The 18,773-nt window shown below is 45.8% G+C and overlaps 3 protein-coding genes across 3 annotated transcripts; 2 read left to right on the top strand and 1 right to left on the bottom strand.

Annotated features, from left to right (window-relative positions):
* Positions 1 to 4,198: 4,198 nt before the first annotated feature.
* Positions 4,199 to 5,218, top strand: LOC133913187 (uncharacterized). Its single transcript, XM_062356253.1, has one exon. It carries the CDS (start codon positions 4,199 to 4,201, stop codon positions 5,216 to 5,218), a length of 1,020 nt encoding a protein of 339 aa, XP_062212237.1.
* Positions 5,219 to 6,746: 1,528 nt separating this feature from the next.
* LOC133913188 (probable histone H2AXa) lies at positions 6,747 to 7,510 on the bottom strand. Its single transcript, XM_062356254.1, has 2 exons — positions 7,234 to 7,510; positions 6,747 to 7,134 (listed from the first exon to the last, which is right to left on the bottom strand). The coding sequence occupies exons 1-2, from the start codon at positions 7,426 to 7,428 to the stop codon at positions 6,916 to 6,918; spliced, it is 414 nt and encodes a 137-aa protein (XP_062212238.1). The 5' UTR covers positions 7,429 to 7,510; the 3' UTR covers positions 6,747 to 6,915.
* A 6,866-nt stretch (positions 7,511 to 14,376) lies between these two features.
* On the top strand, positions 14,377 to 17,901 carry LOC133910745 (uncharacterized). The gene is made up of 4 exons (XM_062353034.1): positions 14,377 to 14,456; positions 15,218 to 15,935; positions 16,670 to 16,952; positions 17,746 to 17,901. Exons 1-4 carry the CDS (start codon positions 14,377 to 14,379, stop codon positions 17,781 to 17,783), a joined length of 1,119 nt encoding a protein of 372 aa, XP_062209018.1. The 3' UTR covers positions 17,784 to 17,901.
* The last annotated feature ends 872 nt before the right edge of the window (positions 17,902 to 18,773 follow it).

Genomic DNA, 18,773 nt, shown 5'->3' with positions numbered 1-18,773 from the left:
TGCCAGTTTTTAACACGAGCCGGCAGTGATGAGTCATTATCATTGCCGGTTCTTCTCTAAAACCGGCAGTGAAAATGTATCACTGCCGGTTTTAATTGATTTGGCAATGATGAGGCGGCAAAAAAGACCATTTCTGTAGTTGTGAGATAAGATATCATCTATGTGTGCTTAGCGTAAAGCTAAAGGTTTATGCTACAAATGTGGAGAACATTGAGTAGAGATCACAGATGTGGTCTTACTGTTTAGTTAGTTATGCAAGAGATTTGGGACCTACTTCCAGACTATGCAGACCAGTGCAAAGAAATACAACAACAAGTAGATTCTCCGTATCACATGTTCATGGCTCTTTCGGAAGCTGCACTCAATGGATCTGAAGCTCCTCGTAGCATGAAACTCCATGGTCATATTCAAAATGCCAAGCTATTGATTCTTATTGATTTTAGTAGTTCTCACACTTTTCTCAGCGAGGCAGCGGCAGCAAAATTACAAGGCATATCATGCATCTTGAAATCTATGCAAGTACAAGTGGTTAATGGCAGCAGTTTACAATGTCATTCTGAAATGGTAGATGTTGAATGGTACATTCAGGATCATAAATTCAAATCTACTTTGAACATTCTTCCAACTGCACATATATGATTTGATCATAGGTATGGATTGACTGGAATCATTCTCACTGATGAAAGTCCACTGAAGTCAAAAATGGAATTCAATTCCTTATAATTGGTCTTCTATCATCCTACAAGGCAATCCTGTTGATATACCTAAATGTACTCTCATTGAGCTCACCAGCATAACTGACCAAACGAGTCACACTTCACTGACAGAGACACTTGCTATTGTTTAAGAGTTATTACAAGAATATGCTTCTGTCTTTGAAGAGCCATCCGAATTACCTCATAGTAGATAATGTGACCACTATATATCACTGATCCCAGGAGCCCAACTTGTCAATATAAGACCATACATGTATACTCTAGCTCTGAAAGATTAGATAGAAAAGCAAGTTCATGAAATACTGCAAACAGGTATAATTCAACCTCGTACCAGTGCTATTTCTTCACCTGTTCTATTGGTCAAAAAGAAAGATAGTACTTGACGTTTTTGTGTTGATTATAGACACCTGGATGCATTGACTGTTAAGAGTAAATTTCCCTTACTAGCCATAAATGAATTTATGGATGAGCTTGCTATGGCCAGTTGGTTTACTAAGCTAGATCTTAAGGCTGACTACCATCATATTAGACTTGCTCCTGGTGAGGAATACAAAATAGCTTTCCAAACCCATTCAGACCATTTTGAATTCAAAGTAATGACTTTTGGATTGTGTGGAGCACCAAATACTTTCCAGAGTGCCATGAACAATACTTCTTTGATGATATTTTAGTTACAAAACATTGGATACATATGTGGATCATGTTAGACAAGTTTTACAATTGCTCATGAGAGATCATTGGCAAGTCAAGATGTCTAAGTGTTCTTTTACCCAAAAAGAAATAGCATACCTAGGCCATGTCATTTCTGAAAAGGGGGTCGCAACTACTAATAGTTGTAAGATTACTGCTATAAAAGATTGGACCACACCCACAAATGTTAAGTATTTGAGAAGCTTCATAGGGCTAGCTGGGTATTATGAAAAAAATTTCAGACATTTTGGTATAATTAGCAAGCCACTGACATAATTACTAAAGAAACACTATATTTTTCAATGGACTACAACATATGATATAACTTTTGTGACATATCATCAGAGGACTTGGTCCCAAGTCTAGTGGCTATTTACATATGAAAAGGAGTATCTTGCTTCGGCAAAGTCAGAGGATGCGAGTCCCCGAGCCAAGGCCGAGCAGCCTACAGCCAAGTGCCTAAGCCACCTGAGTGGCGAGTATGAGCTGGGGACTGGGGATTAGGGAGGTTGGGCCGCCGGGCGTGGGGTGACGGGATGTGGCCTATGGACGACACCGCAAAGGGGCAAAGGGCTCCATTTGGCCTCCGACGTCCGCCGCCAGCAAGGTCGGGGTCGTAGGCTTGCTCGCTGCAGCGCAGGGAGCAAGCATGCTCTCAGTCAGGTCACTGATCTCATCTCTCATGGACTAACGGACAACAGACTAGGTTGAGGCACTTGGCTTTGGCGTGGAGTGCTTCATAGGCTTGAGGGGTTGCTATACATTGGCGACTTGGGCTAAGCCCGTGCTAGAGCTCAATAGCACGGGCCGTGGGTCTACCCTTGCAAATAATCTCCTCGTCAAGAAGGCATGATGTTAGTGTGGTGCAGCTGCGAAGTGCGCCGCGCTCAATCCCTCATCAAAAGGAATTTGTACCCGACATACAAGTCCAGTACCTTCATCTAGAAGAATCAATATACCAAGTTACATGAAAAATATCTATTATTTTAATATTTAAGTGTTAAAAGTAGTCTCCATATTTGCTCTTAAGTTCATAAAATTACCATGTTCATTGGTGAAAAAAAGAAATATCTGGGTATTGATTTACATGGGCCCTAATCACAACCGTTATATCTTTGTCAGATTATTTTGAAAGTCCATACACAATACTTAGAATCCGTACTAAAGATGGAATCTAATATATTTACACGTACGTGTATCCAGATTAGGAGTCCGACTCAACTCCTTAATTCCTTTCCGTCGCTCTATATTAGTACAATTCAAAAGAAATCCTACCATACACCGTCCACGGATCGATTTATCGCAGTCCCCGTCCAAAGATTACTTTCTCGTCGGGCTTGATTATAGCGGCGCTGCGGATTCGTATAGGACGCCACTTAGACAAGGAGGAGGAGCGGTCACCTATGAGGGAGTGTGTGCGATGGGAAAAGAGCGGTACAAGAGGGAGCTCGACGGCATAGCTCACCAACGGCGTGAACGGCTCAGGAACGAGCTGGGGAGGCGCAGGGCATTGGCGCAGAGATCCCGGCGCAGCAGCGCAATCGGCAGTAGCCTAGAAAAGGAGATCGGCGTGTGGTGTCACCCCAGGCTGTGCGGCAAGGTCAAGGCGGCGCAAAAGGCAAGACGACAGCGACGAAGAAACATGTTGTCGCGACTGCGTTCTCGCCGTCGTCGAATCCAGCGAGACGGGCAGCGGGGAGCGACGCGTAGGCTGGCGAATCTGCGTGGCACAGGAGAACAGAGAGAAGGCGACACAAGGGTGAAGCGGCCACGCGACGACGAGAGACGATGGCAGCAGCGCAACAGTAGCGACGGCGGACTCCGGCACAAGCGCACGCGCGGCCGGCCGCAGACTACGCGATGTGCCGCATGCGGCCACAACGCCTGGCATCTAAGCTGGGTTGGTGAACAGACCAGCCTGAATAGAAGGATGGGCCGTGGTCCATATTGGGCTCTACAGAATTTTTGGAAAGAAAAATGCGTTTAGGACTTTTCAAGTGAAAAACAAATAAATGAAAATCAAATAAATAGCACGGAACACCAAAAGAATCCATATAACTCAAGGAAGTCAAAGAAAGTACTTTCACAATCTCGAGCATCAATTAGCCTTGCACCAGGACTGACAACATCAATGAGCAGAGTAGCTTCCCACAATTCATAATCGTAGCGGTAGGTGATCGACGGAAAGATTTGGATGGTAGGACCAACTGAAGAGGCTTAGACTATATTTAGTTGAATTCATTAGGGAAATAATAACATTATACATGAGATAGGTGACACTGACTAAGCTGTAGATCAGCAGAGTAGGGCACGAGAACACGGTGGTATGCAGGAGAAACCATATTTGGTTGAATTCATTAGGCAAATTCAAAAAACCGCAAATAAGTATTGATTGATTGTATATCAATGAATTTATGATGAAAGGGCTTACGGTGCTTAAATTTTTTTTATATCAATGAATTTATAATGAAAGGGCTTGTGGTGCTTAATTTTTTTTTGTCATGACTAGTCGTGCTATTTGCACAGGGCGGCTGGTGGTCTACACAGCAACAGGATTAGTAACCAAAAGCTTTCATGCATAAATAGCAAAGTCAGCCCAAACGCCCCGTCCTTAATTTGCTCTCGTAACGAGCATGCCGGGTCAAAGGTGAAACGGTACGCCACCCGCTCTCCTATTCCTCCTCCGATCCCTCCACCTTCCCTTCCCGAACGTCGTCGAGGCCACGCCGCGCCACCCTCCTCCTCCTCCTCCTCCTCTTCCCTGCATCGCACAGCCGCCGCCATCTCCAACGATGCCTACCGACGGGCCGCAGCAGCCCATTCACAGCGCGAAGGCGGCCATGGACTCCCTCGCCACCATCCTCGGCGGGGCGCTCCCGGGCTCCGTCGTCGCAGCCGACGACCCCGCGGCCGCGCTCCTGCACGACGCCGACGTCGCGCGAGCCGTGACTGGGCTCCTCCGGGGCGCCGGATCGGGCGCCGGGAACGACTGCCTCTGCCGCTGGCTCTACGACTCGTTCCGGTCCAACGTCCCCGAGCTCCAGCTCGCGGTGCTGTGCTTCGTGCCCGCGCTGGCCGGCGTGTACATGTGCCGCGCCGTGTCCCGGAAGCCGCTGGCCGGGTTCGAGGCCGTGCTCCTCGCGCTGTACGCGCACGCCGTGGCTCAGCGCGGCGCCGGGGTGGCCGAGACCGTCGCGCTCCCGAACCTGGCGAACCCGAGCCCGTACCACGACGCCAAGGTGCCGCCCAAGGCCAAGCCCGCCGAGCTCGACGTCGCCGTTCTCTCCCCGCCGCTGGAGCCGCACGGCACCATGCGTGCCACCCGCCGCGCACGCATCGTCGGCGCGGTGCTGGAGCTCTACCATGGCAAGCTCGCGCAAATGCCGGTCTCGTCCAAGATGGACTTCTGCGAGTTCTGCGCTGCCTGGGCGGGGACTCATAGCAAGCTGGACGACAACGAAAAGCCGGGCGTCGCGCCCGCGCCCTCCTCCGACGCTGGCGTCGCGGAGAAATGGAGGCGGGTTCCGCTGCCCTGGGAGCTGTTCCAGCCGGTGCTGCGGATCGTGGCGCACTGCCTACTGGGATCCACGCGCTCCGACGAGCTGAAGGCCCAGGCCGCGCGCGCTGCCGAGTGCCTGTACTGGAGGGCCACCGAGACGGTGGACGCGCGCGCGGTGCTGACCAGCAGGAGCCTCGTGAGGCTGTCGCAGATGACGGAGGAGCCCATCCCGGAGCCGTCCTTCTCGGGCGCCGTCGAGAACATGGCAGAGCTGGAGGCCATGAGGGCCAACATCCTCAGCATGAAGAACTGATAGTTGATCACGCTCAAGGAGTAAGTTGGATTGGCGGTCAGGGATTCAGGTAATGCAACCACAGTTTTCGTGATATTATGAGTAGCAATTTCTGTTAACCAGATAGGAGTACTGCATAATGCTTCTCTCTTGTATGGTCCAACAGAGAGATTGCATCGAGTAAATGGCTTTCAATACCAGGGGAGTAATCTCTTTGAAAAATACCAGTTATCTATCGATAGAAATTGGAGGAGAAGATTTGTCAAATTCCGTACCCTAAGGTTAGATCTGTGTGCCCTTCTTCTTTGGCGAGGCCTTCTTCTCCGACGAAATTAGGGTTTTGGATTGGGTTAGGGTTTAGAATTTTAGTGTGAGATTTTGTAGCCTCCGATTATAGAGGGAGCTCTGGGGGAGGCCACCGGCCCGGCGATGACTATGGGTGATGGGTGGGGCGGCAAGGCGACGGGGGCATCACCTGCCGTGGGTGACGAAGGACCGATGGTGGCAAGGGTGTCGGGGATATACTGATTAGAACGTCGGGGATGTAGTGGTTAACAATCGGCGGTGATGAAGGGCGGTGACTCCGACAGCGGAGTGGGGAAGGAGGGGTGCCGGGAAGAGAGATCGGCGGAGGAGGATGGGACGCGCTGGCGCCGGAGACGACGAGGCGGAGGGTGGTGACACGCGGGGCGATTGGCGACTGGATCAAGAGAGAGACGGCGGCAAGGGTTGAATGAGATGTTGTTAGAGTTCTTTTATATAATATGAAAGCCGATCTAGATTTTGGATGGAGATCGAAGGGTCTAGAAATATACAAATTTTTCACCACTAAATCTTTCACCAGATAATTAGACACTCCCAATCTTTTTTGTGAAAAAAAATACATCTAGTAAGTAGTGTATCTGTTTGAAACAAATAATCAGAATTGGTAGGGTTTTTTTTTTAGTTTTGGAATGTACAAGTATTGCATTTCATCGTGCGTTCCCTACATCACTTTCAAGAAACTGTGCAGAGCAAAGCGTTGTGCTTATATCCTGCTGTGGCGCAAATATCACCGTAATCAGAATAAGCAATAAAATGAGGAAGTAAATTATATAAGATTATGTCTAAAAAAGACCCTTATCACAAGATGAAAAGAAGAAAAAGAAGACGAAAAGAAGTAAGAAAAAGAAGACGGTATCATCATAAGAAAGTTTTTTATAACCGGGTACTATAAAATTTATTTCCATAAAATATAACAGGAACGATCCAGGAGAAGTTTCAGAGCAGAGAACGAGCACTGAGCAGGACACTGGGCTCACGATGAATCGCATCCGTCATTAGACATTGCAGATTCACAGCATTATGCCTTAATGCGCCAACGCCCATCTTAAATCTTCAGCACAGGAAACGCAAGACCAGATAGCGCAGGGTATCCTACTTGCATTTCTCAACAAGAACCTGTAGACCAATCCAACCAGTTCTATCAATCATCCGGTTTCCTCAAATGCATCATTCGATAAGACAGACAAATCGAATTCAAATGCAAAATGCAGAGTACCATTTCACATGGTAAAATTCTCTTGTATTCATTCATTCATGACCCAACGCACTGCGTTTGTACATCGCGCAAAATTCGATCAATCCTAGTTCCCCAAACATCTCAAATTGCGAGAAACTTCACGCCATCACGAGGACTAGACACGGACGGCCTCTCTTCTTCCACCGGCGCGGCGCAATCAAAACTCCTGGGAGGCGGAGCCGATGTCCCCCTTGTTGCCAGCCTTCTTGGGCAGCAGCGTCTGGTGGATGTTGGGCATCACGCCGCCGGCAGCGATCGTCACGGTGCCCAGCAGCTTGCTCAGCTCCTCGTCGTTCCGCACCGCGAGCTGGATGTGCCGCGGCACGATCCGGTTCTTCTTGTTGTCGCGCGCCGCGTTCCCGGCCAGCTCCAGCACCTGCAAATCAGCGAACCATTCATTCACCGCGGGCATTCAGATCACGAGATCGGATCGACGCGGATCGGGAAAAAGGAAGAGGAGAAAGGGGTGGGTTACCTCGGCCGCGAGGTACTCGAGGACGGCGGAGAGGTACACGGGGGCGCCGGCGCCGACGCGCTCCGCATACTTGCCAGCCTTGAGGTACCGCGCGATGCGGCCGACGGGGAACTGGAGCCCGGCCTTGGACGACCTCGACACCGACTTGGTCGCCGGCTTGGCCTTCCCGCGGCCGCCGCCTCCGGAGGAACTCATCGCCGCTTCGCCTTGGGGAAGTCTGGAAGCTTCGGAAGTATTCGAGGTGGGCGGAGTGGACACTGGAGAGGTGGTGGCGTGGTGCTTGTGCGAGGGCAGGCGGCGCCTGGGTATTTATAGTATTAGGGTTGGGGTGGGAGGACGGCTGTGATTGGCTGGGAGTGGAGAGGCGCGGATCGGTGACGTGGCTAGATAGCTCGGCTAGTAAAATGTTTCCTTCTCGGCTGTTTACGGACCCGTTACGGCACAACACTTCCCATATAATTTTATTTTTTTCAAGAAAACATATACTAGAACGTACGGTAATGTACCAAGAAAATAATGTGCTGCCTCAAAAAACTTATATAGCTTGTTTCAAATGCTCTGCATTTTTTTTTATTGAATATAGGCTAATTTGCTCTGGTCGAACAGCTTGAAATCTAAGCACATCTGGAGGGAGAAACAATTTTGTTTTTCGTATGAATAAAAATTCAAAATTTTCCTACATGTTTGTAGCCATCACGCAAATACAATTTAAAACATTGATTTTGTATTACTCCTTCAAGTTACAAATAAATATCATTTTGGATATCGAAACGATCCTCAAGACACAACTTTGACTAATAATTTTTGTTGTTATATATTTATAAAATATAAAAAATATTTTTATGAAAATATTTTTTTAAGGTAAATCTACTTATCATTTTAAAATATCCAAACTCAACATATAAAAGTAATTTGTAACAAAAAAAAATTAAATAATTAACTGTACGCAACCTAAAAGGACACTTATCTATAAGTGGACGGAGTATCTATTATATTTTGGGTACAATAACTTTGCAAGAGGTGGAACACCGTGAATTGAGCATCACCAAACAACTTTAGGAAAAAAAAGGTATGAAATATTTGTACTCTAGGCATTCTTCCGAGCACTTTGTGATCACACACATATTTCGTGCCATGGTAGGGTGTTAAGTTGTTCGCAAATCGGACTCTTGCATTACTAATATGTTGTACATACGAAATGATTCACAACAATGTATCATGCTCGTGAAGGCAATACATTTACTTCATTGAATTGCTGGTGATATAAGGATACCAAGTTGAACTGAAAGATTAACCGAATCAAACCTTATTTTACCTTGATAATTTTGATTTGAGACATTTCAGAACTAGTGTATGAGAAGTAACAGTCTAAGCATATACATGTTTATGACAATAAATGGTGGCTTCCATTTTCGGTCTGGTAGTACGAGTCTATTGACTGTTTTTTTTTTCACATCAGCCTCTTTTTTTTTGGTGATTTGGTCCATACATGTTCAATGGTCGACTTATTGATGTTGGGGGGTAAGTGACTAGAATCAGAGTACGAATAATACGGAGGAGGATGTTAGAACTCTCATGGGTAAATCGATAAGATCTTAATTAGCTTAATAACATGAATATCCAATCTAATGCCGAATTGGTAGAACTGACCCGATTAGAAGATGACTCCTTAGGCCGCGAAGACTCTCGCCTGCTTGATACAAGCGTTGTTGGTGTAGTCTCTGAGATCGTTGTAGATGGATGGATGTCGGGGAGGTCATGCAGGGATGACGGTGGCCTTCAAGCCGTTGCCGAGCTGTTCTTGATCGGTAGAGACACTAGGAGGACTAACTCGCCACTTTTCTAAGTCCTTAGTTAGTTACATAAGGTGTTGTGGCTGTCACGTTCTAAATTCTGTAATCATGTAATTAAGTATAATTATACATCATAAACACCATATTTTTGAAGTACTGGAGTACCTTATTTTGGGTCAATGCAAAGAGAAAGATAATAAGAGAGAAATAATAGAATTTGCAACTGAAAATGATGTCTCTCTAGTATGAGGCCCACCCACCAGCCCCACACCTCACTCCCTCACTCACTCGGCTGCAAGGCAACAACCCACCGTGCTCTCTCTCCGTCACTCACTCTCACTCTCTCACACACTTTCACTCACCCACTCTTCCCTCCCCCCCCCCCCCACCCATAACCGAACCAAGGAGAAGAGAGGAGAAGGAGCAAGGGGAGGCTAAGGAGGAGGTCTCCGGCGAGCTCTCCCGTTGCAGCCACCATAGTTCATCTTCCCCGTCGAGCCCAAATCCCTCGACAACGTCTTCTTCCCCCACAAGACGGCCAACTACCTCCCCAGCAGCCATTTCGAGCTCCGTCTTTTTCCCAACCTCCACAACCGGACCACAAGCTTGGTAGGGCGTGGTGAGCACCCTAAACCCCCTCGTATTCCTTCCTCGTGGCTAGATCGACCGAATTTGAGATCACCAAGCTCAACAATGGCCTCCACCACCATTAGAAGCAAGGATAGAGTTTCAGTCGTTTTTGACATGTGTGTGTTGTCCTACGTGGTAGAGGAGGTAAAGATGGTACTCTAGGTTCAAAATCCCTACCTTAAAAGCTACAGGAATCATTGCTGGTTAGCTCATCAAGTACCCACGGTCGAGCAGAGTGGTCTAACTGTGTTTCCCAACGGTCTGACCAACGTTCCAGGAGTCGAACCACCCAAGGGTCCAGTCTAACCGTCATACCCTAAATCTCTGTGCACGCCAGCGGTCTGATCATATTTTTCCACGGTCTGACCACCACTCCCCACGGTCTAGATTAAATCAAAGAGTCAATATCCATTATGATTAATAAATGGCTAAATTTGGAAACTAAATAGATCATATCAAATACGATTAATAAATACATACATTCAGAACTAAAAATTATAGAAAATTAGCAGCACGATTTCCATAAAGCAAAATATCTAAATAAAGAGTCCAAAATAAAATAAATTTTATAATATTTAAAATTAGGGGTAGAATAGAAAAATTAAGGATCAATATCAAATAGTCATATTAAAAAACAAATACCTAAATAAAGAGTCCATCGAAATACAATTAATCAATGGCTAAAATTTGTAATAAAAAATAGTGAAAATTTTCAAATTTTTTTAAGATAATAGGTTAAGAAGTTTTGTGTAGCTCAATTTCGTCACATAAAGCAGGCTGCAAACAAGGAACAACATGTAGGTAAGGCAAATCTATTCTAATTTGGTTGGACTACCTACATCTGATACACGATTTTGATAGCTGATCAAAATATATACAAATCGAAAAAATAGTGTATACTAGTTTATGTTGGCTAAAATAGGTTACACATTCTTGTACTCCATGGTTACGCATCCCTGTACTTCACGGTTACAGACTTTCTGTTGGCTTGTGAAAATAGAGGGATGCCATTGTAGTGCATTCTTGTCATGCATCTATATCCTTATATAATGCATCAGTTCAACTTTTTTCTACATCCACACAATCTTCTATCCTCACACAGATGATATTTCCTCCATCCACTCCAATCTGTGCATGCAGGAATCCTACTTTATTGAGTATTTGTCTGTGGCTTTTGTTTATCATCATGGCATATGAATCACAAACTGAGAATTAACACCGCTTGATGAAACAGATGTAAACCAAACTCGATGGAGTGGGAGCGGGACATGACATGACATGGCTTGATGAAGCAGATATAAACCAAATGGTGCCACAACTAAAAAAATACTCACCCGGAGGGCTAGGATGTGACTCATCATTAGAAACAAATGGCTCAACAACTGTGGCATGATCAGCGTGAGCAAAAGCACTATCATCAGGTAATATAGAGTATCATTAGGCAAAAACAGAAGTTGGTACCTGATTTTTTGCCATGATGGAAGATGGAACCCCAACATGAAGTTTTTCGATTGATAGTACTGAGTGGAGGTGACAGGTTGGATCGACCTTTCACTGATAGAGACACATAATTCATACATGATGAAAAGACAAATGATTTTCTATTCTTATGGAAGAAAAAGGTGGAAGCATGACTGTAGTGAAAATGGTCATATTAGGTTATGATTGTAATTTTGGTGATTAATGACAATATAGTCAATGAGACTAATATTTTTGTCAAGAATATATGTTAGTAGGTCTTATTGGTGGAATATATGAAGAAGCCACCATAGTCGGGATAAAGTTTGATTAAATTAGAGAAGTCACAGGAGAAATAAACTCACCAGATGGTCCGGTGCTCTAGGTATTGAACTCACTGGAGTATATTTGGTAAAAGGGAGAGAGGCCTGAAGACCTCACCGAAAGGTCCGGTGATTAGAGAAGATACACACCGGAGCATTTTGTCCAAAGAAGTTTGCAGTCATTGAATTTAAAGGTTCGGTGATCAATGTGTTGCACACATCGGACAACAAAACAGTGAAAAGAGGCAGAACGAAGATCAACGCATCGGATGGTCTGGTGATGAAGGCTGTGCACACCGGCGTATTATTTACAGAGAGGGTTGTATTGACTCGTTTGGCTGAAGTTAACTCACCGGATAGTCTGGTGATGAAGTGATATACACCAGATGACTTCACCAAAGCAATTTACACAGAGAAAAAGAAAAAGCTCAGATGGCTCAGGATAACTCACCGAATAGTCCAGTGATGGAGATGAAGTATACAACATAGTGTTTGGTTGTTCACAAAAGCTTGAGTGGGGTTTTAACGGCTAGTTTGCGAGAGTGTACTCACCGTATGATCTGATGTTAGTACTATTATTCTCGCTGGATCATCCGGTGTTAACAATTTTTCTGAGCCGTTGGGTTAACGGCTAGTGTACGAGTTTGAGGCTATAAATATCTATCCACTCAGCCATTTAAAGGTGCTGGAGTCCAAATAAGTGCATATACACCTGAGAAGACATCCAAGCCACAAAAGTACTTAATGTGATTATCCAAGATAATTAAGCATAATATTAGTGAGTGATTAGTGCTTATAGGCATAGAGAGAGTGTTGGTAGGTGATTGCTGCCTATAGAGTGGATCAATGAGTGATCCAACCTTGTACCAAGTGGTACGTCTGCACCTTAGAGTTTTGATGACTCACCAGCAAGTTTGTTGACCCTGCAACTTGGTGTGACGTGCTGTTGGAGCCGGAGTAGTTCTAAGTGTCATAATTCACCTCTCTTAGGATGTCACCGATCCCTTCAATAACTATATAAAATAAAAGGAAACTAACAATTTACAATAGAAAATTTTAACTATGTACCTGAACATCATATATATATATATATATAATGTTTAGGTTCCTCAATTCATTTTGGGTTTTCTTTTGTTTATTCTCTCTCTATATATTGAATAAAGCAATTTCACTATTAAAAGTGTAACTATATAAAAATAAAATAGCATATGTAAATACAACATGAGTCGTGTATGTAGCGATCCGCTCATACATATTATCAATCTAGTGTTAAAAAAGGCAGACTGCTCAACATACAAATTTGTCTGTGTAATTAAAAATAAAAAGCAAAGTGCATAGATTTATCATGTACCTCCAGGTAAAAGGGAAACAATGTCTAATCAGATGTCCATGGAATGTCATATTTGTAAAATTCATCAGCAACCTCTGATACAAAGGATGGATTTGCATATTATATCTCTAGAATCTGAATTAGGGCATGTGCATAAGAATTTTTGGAACCCACACTTAGCTATATGCATATCCCTAGGACAACAAAGTTCAGACAATTTTCCAATCAACAACCTCACGTCAAATGATTTAGAGAGAATTATAAGCTACCTTTTATGACAAAAAAATAAATGAAAATTTAACATTCGAGATGGTGATGCATCATTAATTTTCTTTCACCATAGGAAGGAGAATATGTAGCATCTGATATATGCTTGAAAGAGAGCTAAATCTCTATAGAAGTGGTGTTGCATAGCAAAGATTATGAAATAATAATTGATGGCAGGCCATATGCCAAAACTCAGCAATAGGAAACCATTATTTCTTGATTTCTGAACCAACCAGATCCTTACACCATAGTAAGCCAATGTGCTCTGCAAAAGTAATATTTCACCAAGCTAACCAAGAGAGGCCAAGAAGCATGTAGTCAAAATGTAGGAAAACTATTGCAAAATACAAAAAATGGAGAAAAAATCAGAAGGGTACCTTGTAAGAACATTGTACAAATGAGCTAGTTTTTTAACTGAAGTTGCTCCCGGCTTCGTTGGACTATGCCTGTATGGCAGTGGCCAGTCAGGTAGCTCCGGTATGTGCCTCAAATATAAATGCAATAGGAATAACAATAGAAAAAGAAACAAACCAGCATTAATATTTTTCATCACACCTTCTAACCTTCACCCAAAGTCCCATGACATAACAACTCACCATTAGAGAGTACAATATATGTTGTGGAGGCATGATTTAACTACTTAAAATCTTTAAAGTGCCATATCGTCCCAGGCTGCATGACAAAAACAAATCAGATCAATAATTAGCACAAGACAGTGACGAGAATGGTTTCTTATCCAACAATATGAAATCAGCAAGCAGTGATGAACTACCACAAGTCTTAAATACTCAGTGAGAAGAAGATATGAGGATACGCCTTTAGCCCATTACTAACCAGCTTGTTCGTACACGAAAAAATCAGTCAAAAATTATTCTGAAAAAATGAAATTAATCAGTTGCTGCAAAACTCATCCCCCCATTTCATGTATTACAATGCTAGCCTAGATTGAAACCAAACATACACACACTGTTGAAACTGGAGAAAATCAGATAATCTTATGAGTGAGCATGGAAGCAGACGAGAAGAATTGGATCTCGCTATCTGTGCAGGCAGCTAGCACGAACTCGTCGCGGGAGAGCGCGAGGAGAGAGACACCTAGGAAGGGCATGTCCGTGACGCAGCAATCATGCGTGCAGCGGGTGCCCGCATTGCCCTTCTCCCACACCTTCTTAGTGGCTTCGATAAACTCCTTCGTCCTCACGGCCATAAGCCCTAGAAATAGAATGAGAAACCCTAGGTTGGGAGATCGAGATGGGAATGCTAAGCAACTCCTTGTTGGATGATTCACTGTGAGGTGATACCGTTAGGGTGTGCTAGGAAGATGACAGCGTGGCGGTCGGAGATGGCGAACGGACGGGCCAGAGAGGACTGGAGGTTGAAAAGCGGGAGCAGGGAGGAGGAGGTCGGGAGGATGGGGATGGGGTAGCCGGCGAGGCGGAAGACGAAGTCGGTGGTGCCGTCCTACTCGCCCTTGAACTTGTCAGAGAGGTCCAGGTCGTGTGGCAGCTCAGAGGTGGTGAATCGGGATGGCGGCGCGGTGACAATGGACTGGAGCAGTGGAGAGGGCGGACCAGCGGGCGACGGACTGGGGTAGTGGAGAGGGCGGACCGGTGAGCGGTGTCATGGAGGGGAGGAGGTGAAGGAGGCGCAGTGGGAGGTTGGAGATGGCGGTTGGGGAGGGGAGACGTGGAGAAACGGGGTGCTCATTTTGACGGTAACGGGAGCGAAACACGGACGTGGGGTGAGAAGAGATGCGAGAAGAGATACTTTGGGCCATTGGATTTGATAAAGTCATATGAGTAGAGATCTGAACACTTTATTTTGAGAAAATATGATTTCTACGTGCACATATTAGGGTGGATGGAGAAAAGATCATATGTGTGGGGGACAGAAGGCTGTTGTGAATGTAAAAAAGAGTTAAACTAATGTATTATATCTTTATAGATAGATCGATGACAACTTAGGAGTACTATTATGTTTTGAAGAATCGCTTTCTGTCGGCAGCAATCTAGGGACAGCCTGCGTCTTAAGGGGAGGCAGTGTCGCGTCTGCATCTCTAGCCTAACGACCTCACTGAATAAGCTTGATGGCGGGAAGCTCTGGTGGGGCATTTTGGACTGCGCCTTGCGGTGTTGGGCCGTGGGCCTTGTAAGTAAGTGTGTGTTCGTCAGCCCGTGACCGAGAGGTGGGTTAAATGCCCGGCCGATCAAGAGAGAAGAGGACGATGACGTAGATGATTTCTTCTCGGACCTTCCTACCTCCTTCTCTCCCAAACCCTCGGGCGGCGCGCAAGGCGTGGACGCACCTGCCAGCTCCTCGGGCGGCGCTGGCGGCGGAGGGGAGGGCGCGTCATCCAGCGGCGCGCCCGCGGCGACGGAGAATATCGCGCCCTTTGAGGACGGGCAGTACGTGCGCCTCGTCAACCGCGGCCGCTCCGGCGGGTACCTCTTCGCCGACGACACCGGGCGGGGAGTCTCCGTCGACCTCCGCCGCAGCATGGTCAACACGGTGTGGGCCGTGCAGATCCTGCGCACCGCCCGCGCCACGCACGTCCTGCTCCGCGGCGCCTACGGCCGGTACCTCGCCGTCACGCGAAACGAGCCGCCCCCCGGGCACGTGGGCTTCTACGTCGCGCAGCGCAACTTCGACGATCCGGAGGACGACTACATCGAGTGGTGGACCAGCCCAGGGAAGCGCGGCAGCATCTTGCTCCTCCACGGCACGGCCGGCGGCCTGAGGGCGCTCCGGGCCAACGGCCGGTACCGGCGGTGGAACAGGGGCGTCACCGTCGAGGCCGTCAACCTCAGTCGAGTCACCTCGATGATGGAGTGGGAGGTCCAGGTCGTCCCCTTCACGGTGGAGAGGCCACCGTACCAGCCGCGACCACCAAGCGCTGCAATCGTAAGTTCATCGTCCGCACCCTTCTTTCTTGCACAGTTCTGGGTGGTTCTGCCAAATGCCAATTGGGTTCTGTTGGGAATTGTGATACGGGAGTGATTAAGCAATAGGCTATTGGTCAGTTTCGAGATTCTCGCACATTTGCGGTTTTGCGAATTTGGACATTCTTGGTATTGCTTATTCAAATTATTGTTGTTCAAATATTACTGTCTGTTGTGGTCAGTTCTCGCATGATCTGCTCATTCCATGTATTGGATTAACCAAGTATTTCTTGCTTATTCTTTCTTAATTCTGTTCATTACTAAAGAGGAGTTTCCATCCCAATAGCTGGTTTAGTCAATGCTGCCAAACGAATTAGAGGCTATTGTTGTTTCGATCATTCTTGTTGCGAATTTGGACATTCTTGGTACTGCTTGTTCAAATATTTATTCTTGCTTGGTTCTTCATAGGGATGCAAGTAGCCAATGAGTAGTTTTGGGTCAGCATTTAGTTCATTTTTTCTTTAATTAGGTGGGGGTGAATCTTTAGTTCATTCTTTTTGAGTTTTAGGTCGACCTAATAACATAGAAATTACAAAACTTTCATCCCTAGTTCTTCTCCCTTATTTCTGCAAGTGAAGCCCTGTCTGTTGTGGTCAATTCTTGCATGATCTTTACGCTTCATGCACATTGGGTTCTCTTGAGCGCTTGATTCTTTCCTCTGCGTCACCTACATCCTTCTGCAATTTGTATGAACAGCGATGGCATGAAGGCTGTCAGGAGGAGGTGGAAATTGCCTTTTCTCGGGCAGATGATAATGGAGGCTTCGAACGCCAGGGCTGGACAGATTTCCGGTTCGAAGGGAGGAGACTGACTGAGCTGGGAAATGAGATTGCAAATCGAATAGGCCATGGCGTCGAGTTCCAGAACATGACTCTCTTTGTTGTGGGAGGCCAACTTGCACGGCCCACCCCTCTGCTCACCGACCTGCCTTTCAGAGATGATGCCATTATCATCCTGGTGTTCATGGTTGGTACACCAGGTGAGAATCGTATTACATGCAGTCTCAGCATTTTTTTCCCCAGCTGTAGGACAATGGGACTGATCTGAAACAAATTGAGTGGTAAATTACACCATTTTAAACAAATAGGAGGCTTTGCTTCTGAAGATATTTAGTTGGTTATCATTCTATGGTCCTCGGTTCAGAAAATTGATCAACTAATGTTAACTATTTGAGTATGCATGCTAACTATTGCATTTGATATGTGTTAGAGTAAAAAAGTATGCTGGCAGAACATATTGTTTTGCTGTTGGAGCTGTTTTTCTTTGGGAGAAGAGGGGACTGATCAGCTGTATTAGTTAGGTGTATTCAGAATCAAAGGTAACCAGTGAATTCATAGTTTGCTGTGGATTAACCTAGTTTTCATGCTGTAGTAGTTTAAAGTTTTTTTAACTGCTGAATTCATAGTTTGATACAGGTTGATGTGAAGTGTTAATACTGATAAAAAACCTATCAACAGACCCAAAATGATGCTCCATTTTGCTGTGGATTCACCTAGTTTTCATTCTGTTCTCCTTAAACCAGAAAATATAACCTGTTAAAAGCTATTTTATAATCGGTGTATAAACTGTTGTTGCATTTATACTAAATTCTGAACTATTGAAGTTAGACAATCTCAAAGCGAGCTATTTCTGAAATGTGATCAAGGAGATATTGATGTAATATGTGTTATCTCGTTTTCACATTTCACAAATGTGGATTATTTAACTATGAATTGTATTTCTTCTGGGTTGTGTTTAGCTTCCTGTTTTTGACCTCTCACCTCTGATTCCAGGGCACAATGCGCTGCGCTTTCCAGATCTTGCCCGCTGAATAAACTGAAAGGATAGGATCACCAACAATTCTTCCCCTGGACAGAACTGTCAATGCCTCTACAAAGTATACAGAAGTTGGTTGGATTCTCTAATAATGCTTTTTTCTTACTCGAGTTTCAAAATCTGATGCCTTTTGAGAGTAGGAGCCTATTTGTGAATGCTCAAACAACGATGCCCTCGCACCAGTGAAGTTTAACCTAGCACAAAGTATTCAACAAAGTTCTCAGCGAATACATATGAGTTTTCGGATTCTTGAATGTGTTACATTGATGGCTGGTTCTTTACCACAAGAGCAAGGTTAGAAAACCCATGTAAAACTGCATGGATGCAGCTAGCATGGCAATGCCAATGGTACCTGTCGGTGATATGGGAACCGGGGGTCCCCGAGTTTCGAGACCAAGACAGCAGAGTGTCACGTGGCGTTATCCCTCGGGGATTATCTTCCCGAGATCCGAGAAGACCAAGTTTCGGGAGAGGGTGTTCGGGTCCATGAACAGTGGTCCTCGAGCACCTGAGTTCACCTGAGTTCCCCGATGACTCGAGAAGACTAAGTTCAGGGAGAGGGTGCTCGGGGTCATGAACAGTGGTTCCCGAGTACTCGAGTTCCTCGAGGACCAAAAAAGGGCATATCCGGGAGAGAGTGCTTGGGGCTATGAACTGTCCTCGAGCACTCACAGTTCCTCGAGTACCTGAGAAGTCCTTCGCTGGTGGTCCCCACAGGGGCTCGGCGGTGAGGTGTCAATTGGTGAGAGGTCTGTTGCTGCATTTAAGAGAGCGCGTGGCTTGTCACTTCTAACCACTCCCCCCACGCCTGCTGTCAGTCCTTGCCACAGCCTGGCAGGGAGGCGTGGGGACATTTAATGCGGCGGGTTCCATCGCGTGTAATTCTGCGCGCCTCGGGATATCGTCGAAAGGCTCGAGGCATATCGCCTGCCGCTCTGCTGTGTCAGGTTCGCTCTGACCGGGCGGGCACGTGGGGTGCTTGGTG

This window comes from Phragmites australis, chromosome 3 (assembly GCF_958298935.1).
Source record: "Phragmites australis chromosome 3, lpPhrAust1.1, whole genome shotgun sequence".
NCBI lineage: Eukaryota > Viridiplantae > Streptophyta > Magnoliopsida > Poales > Poaceae > Phragmites > Phragmites australis.
This window is presented reverse-complemented; position numbering and strand designations above follow the sequence as displayed.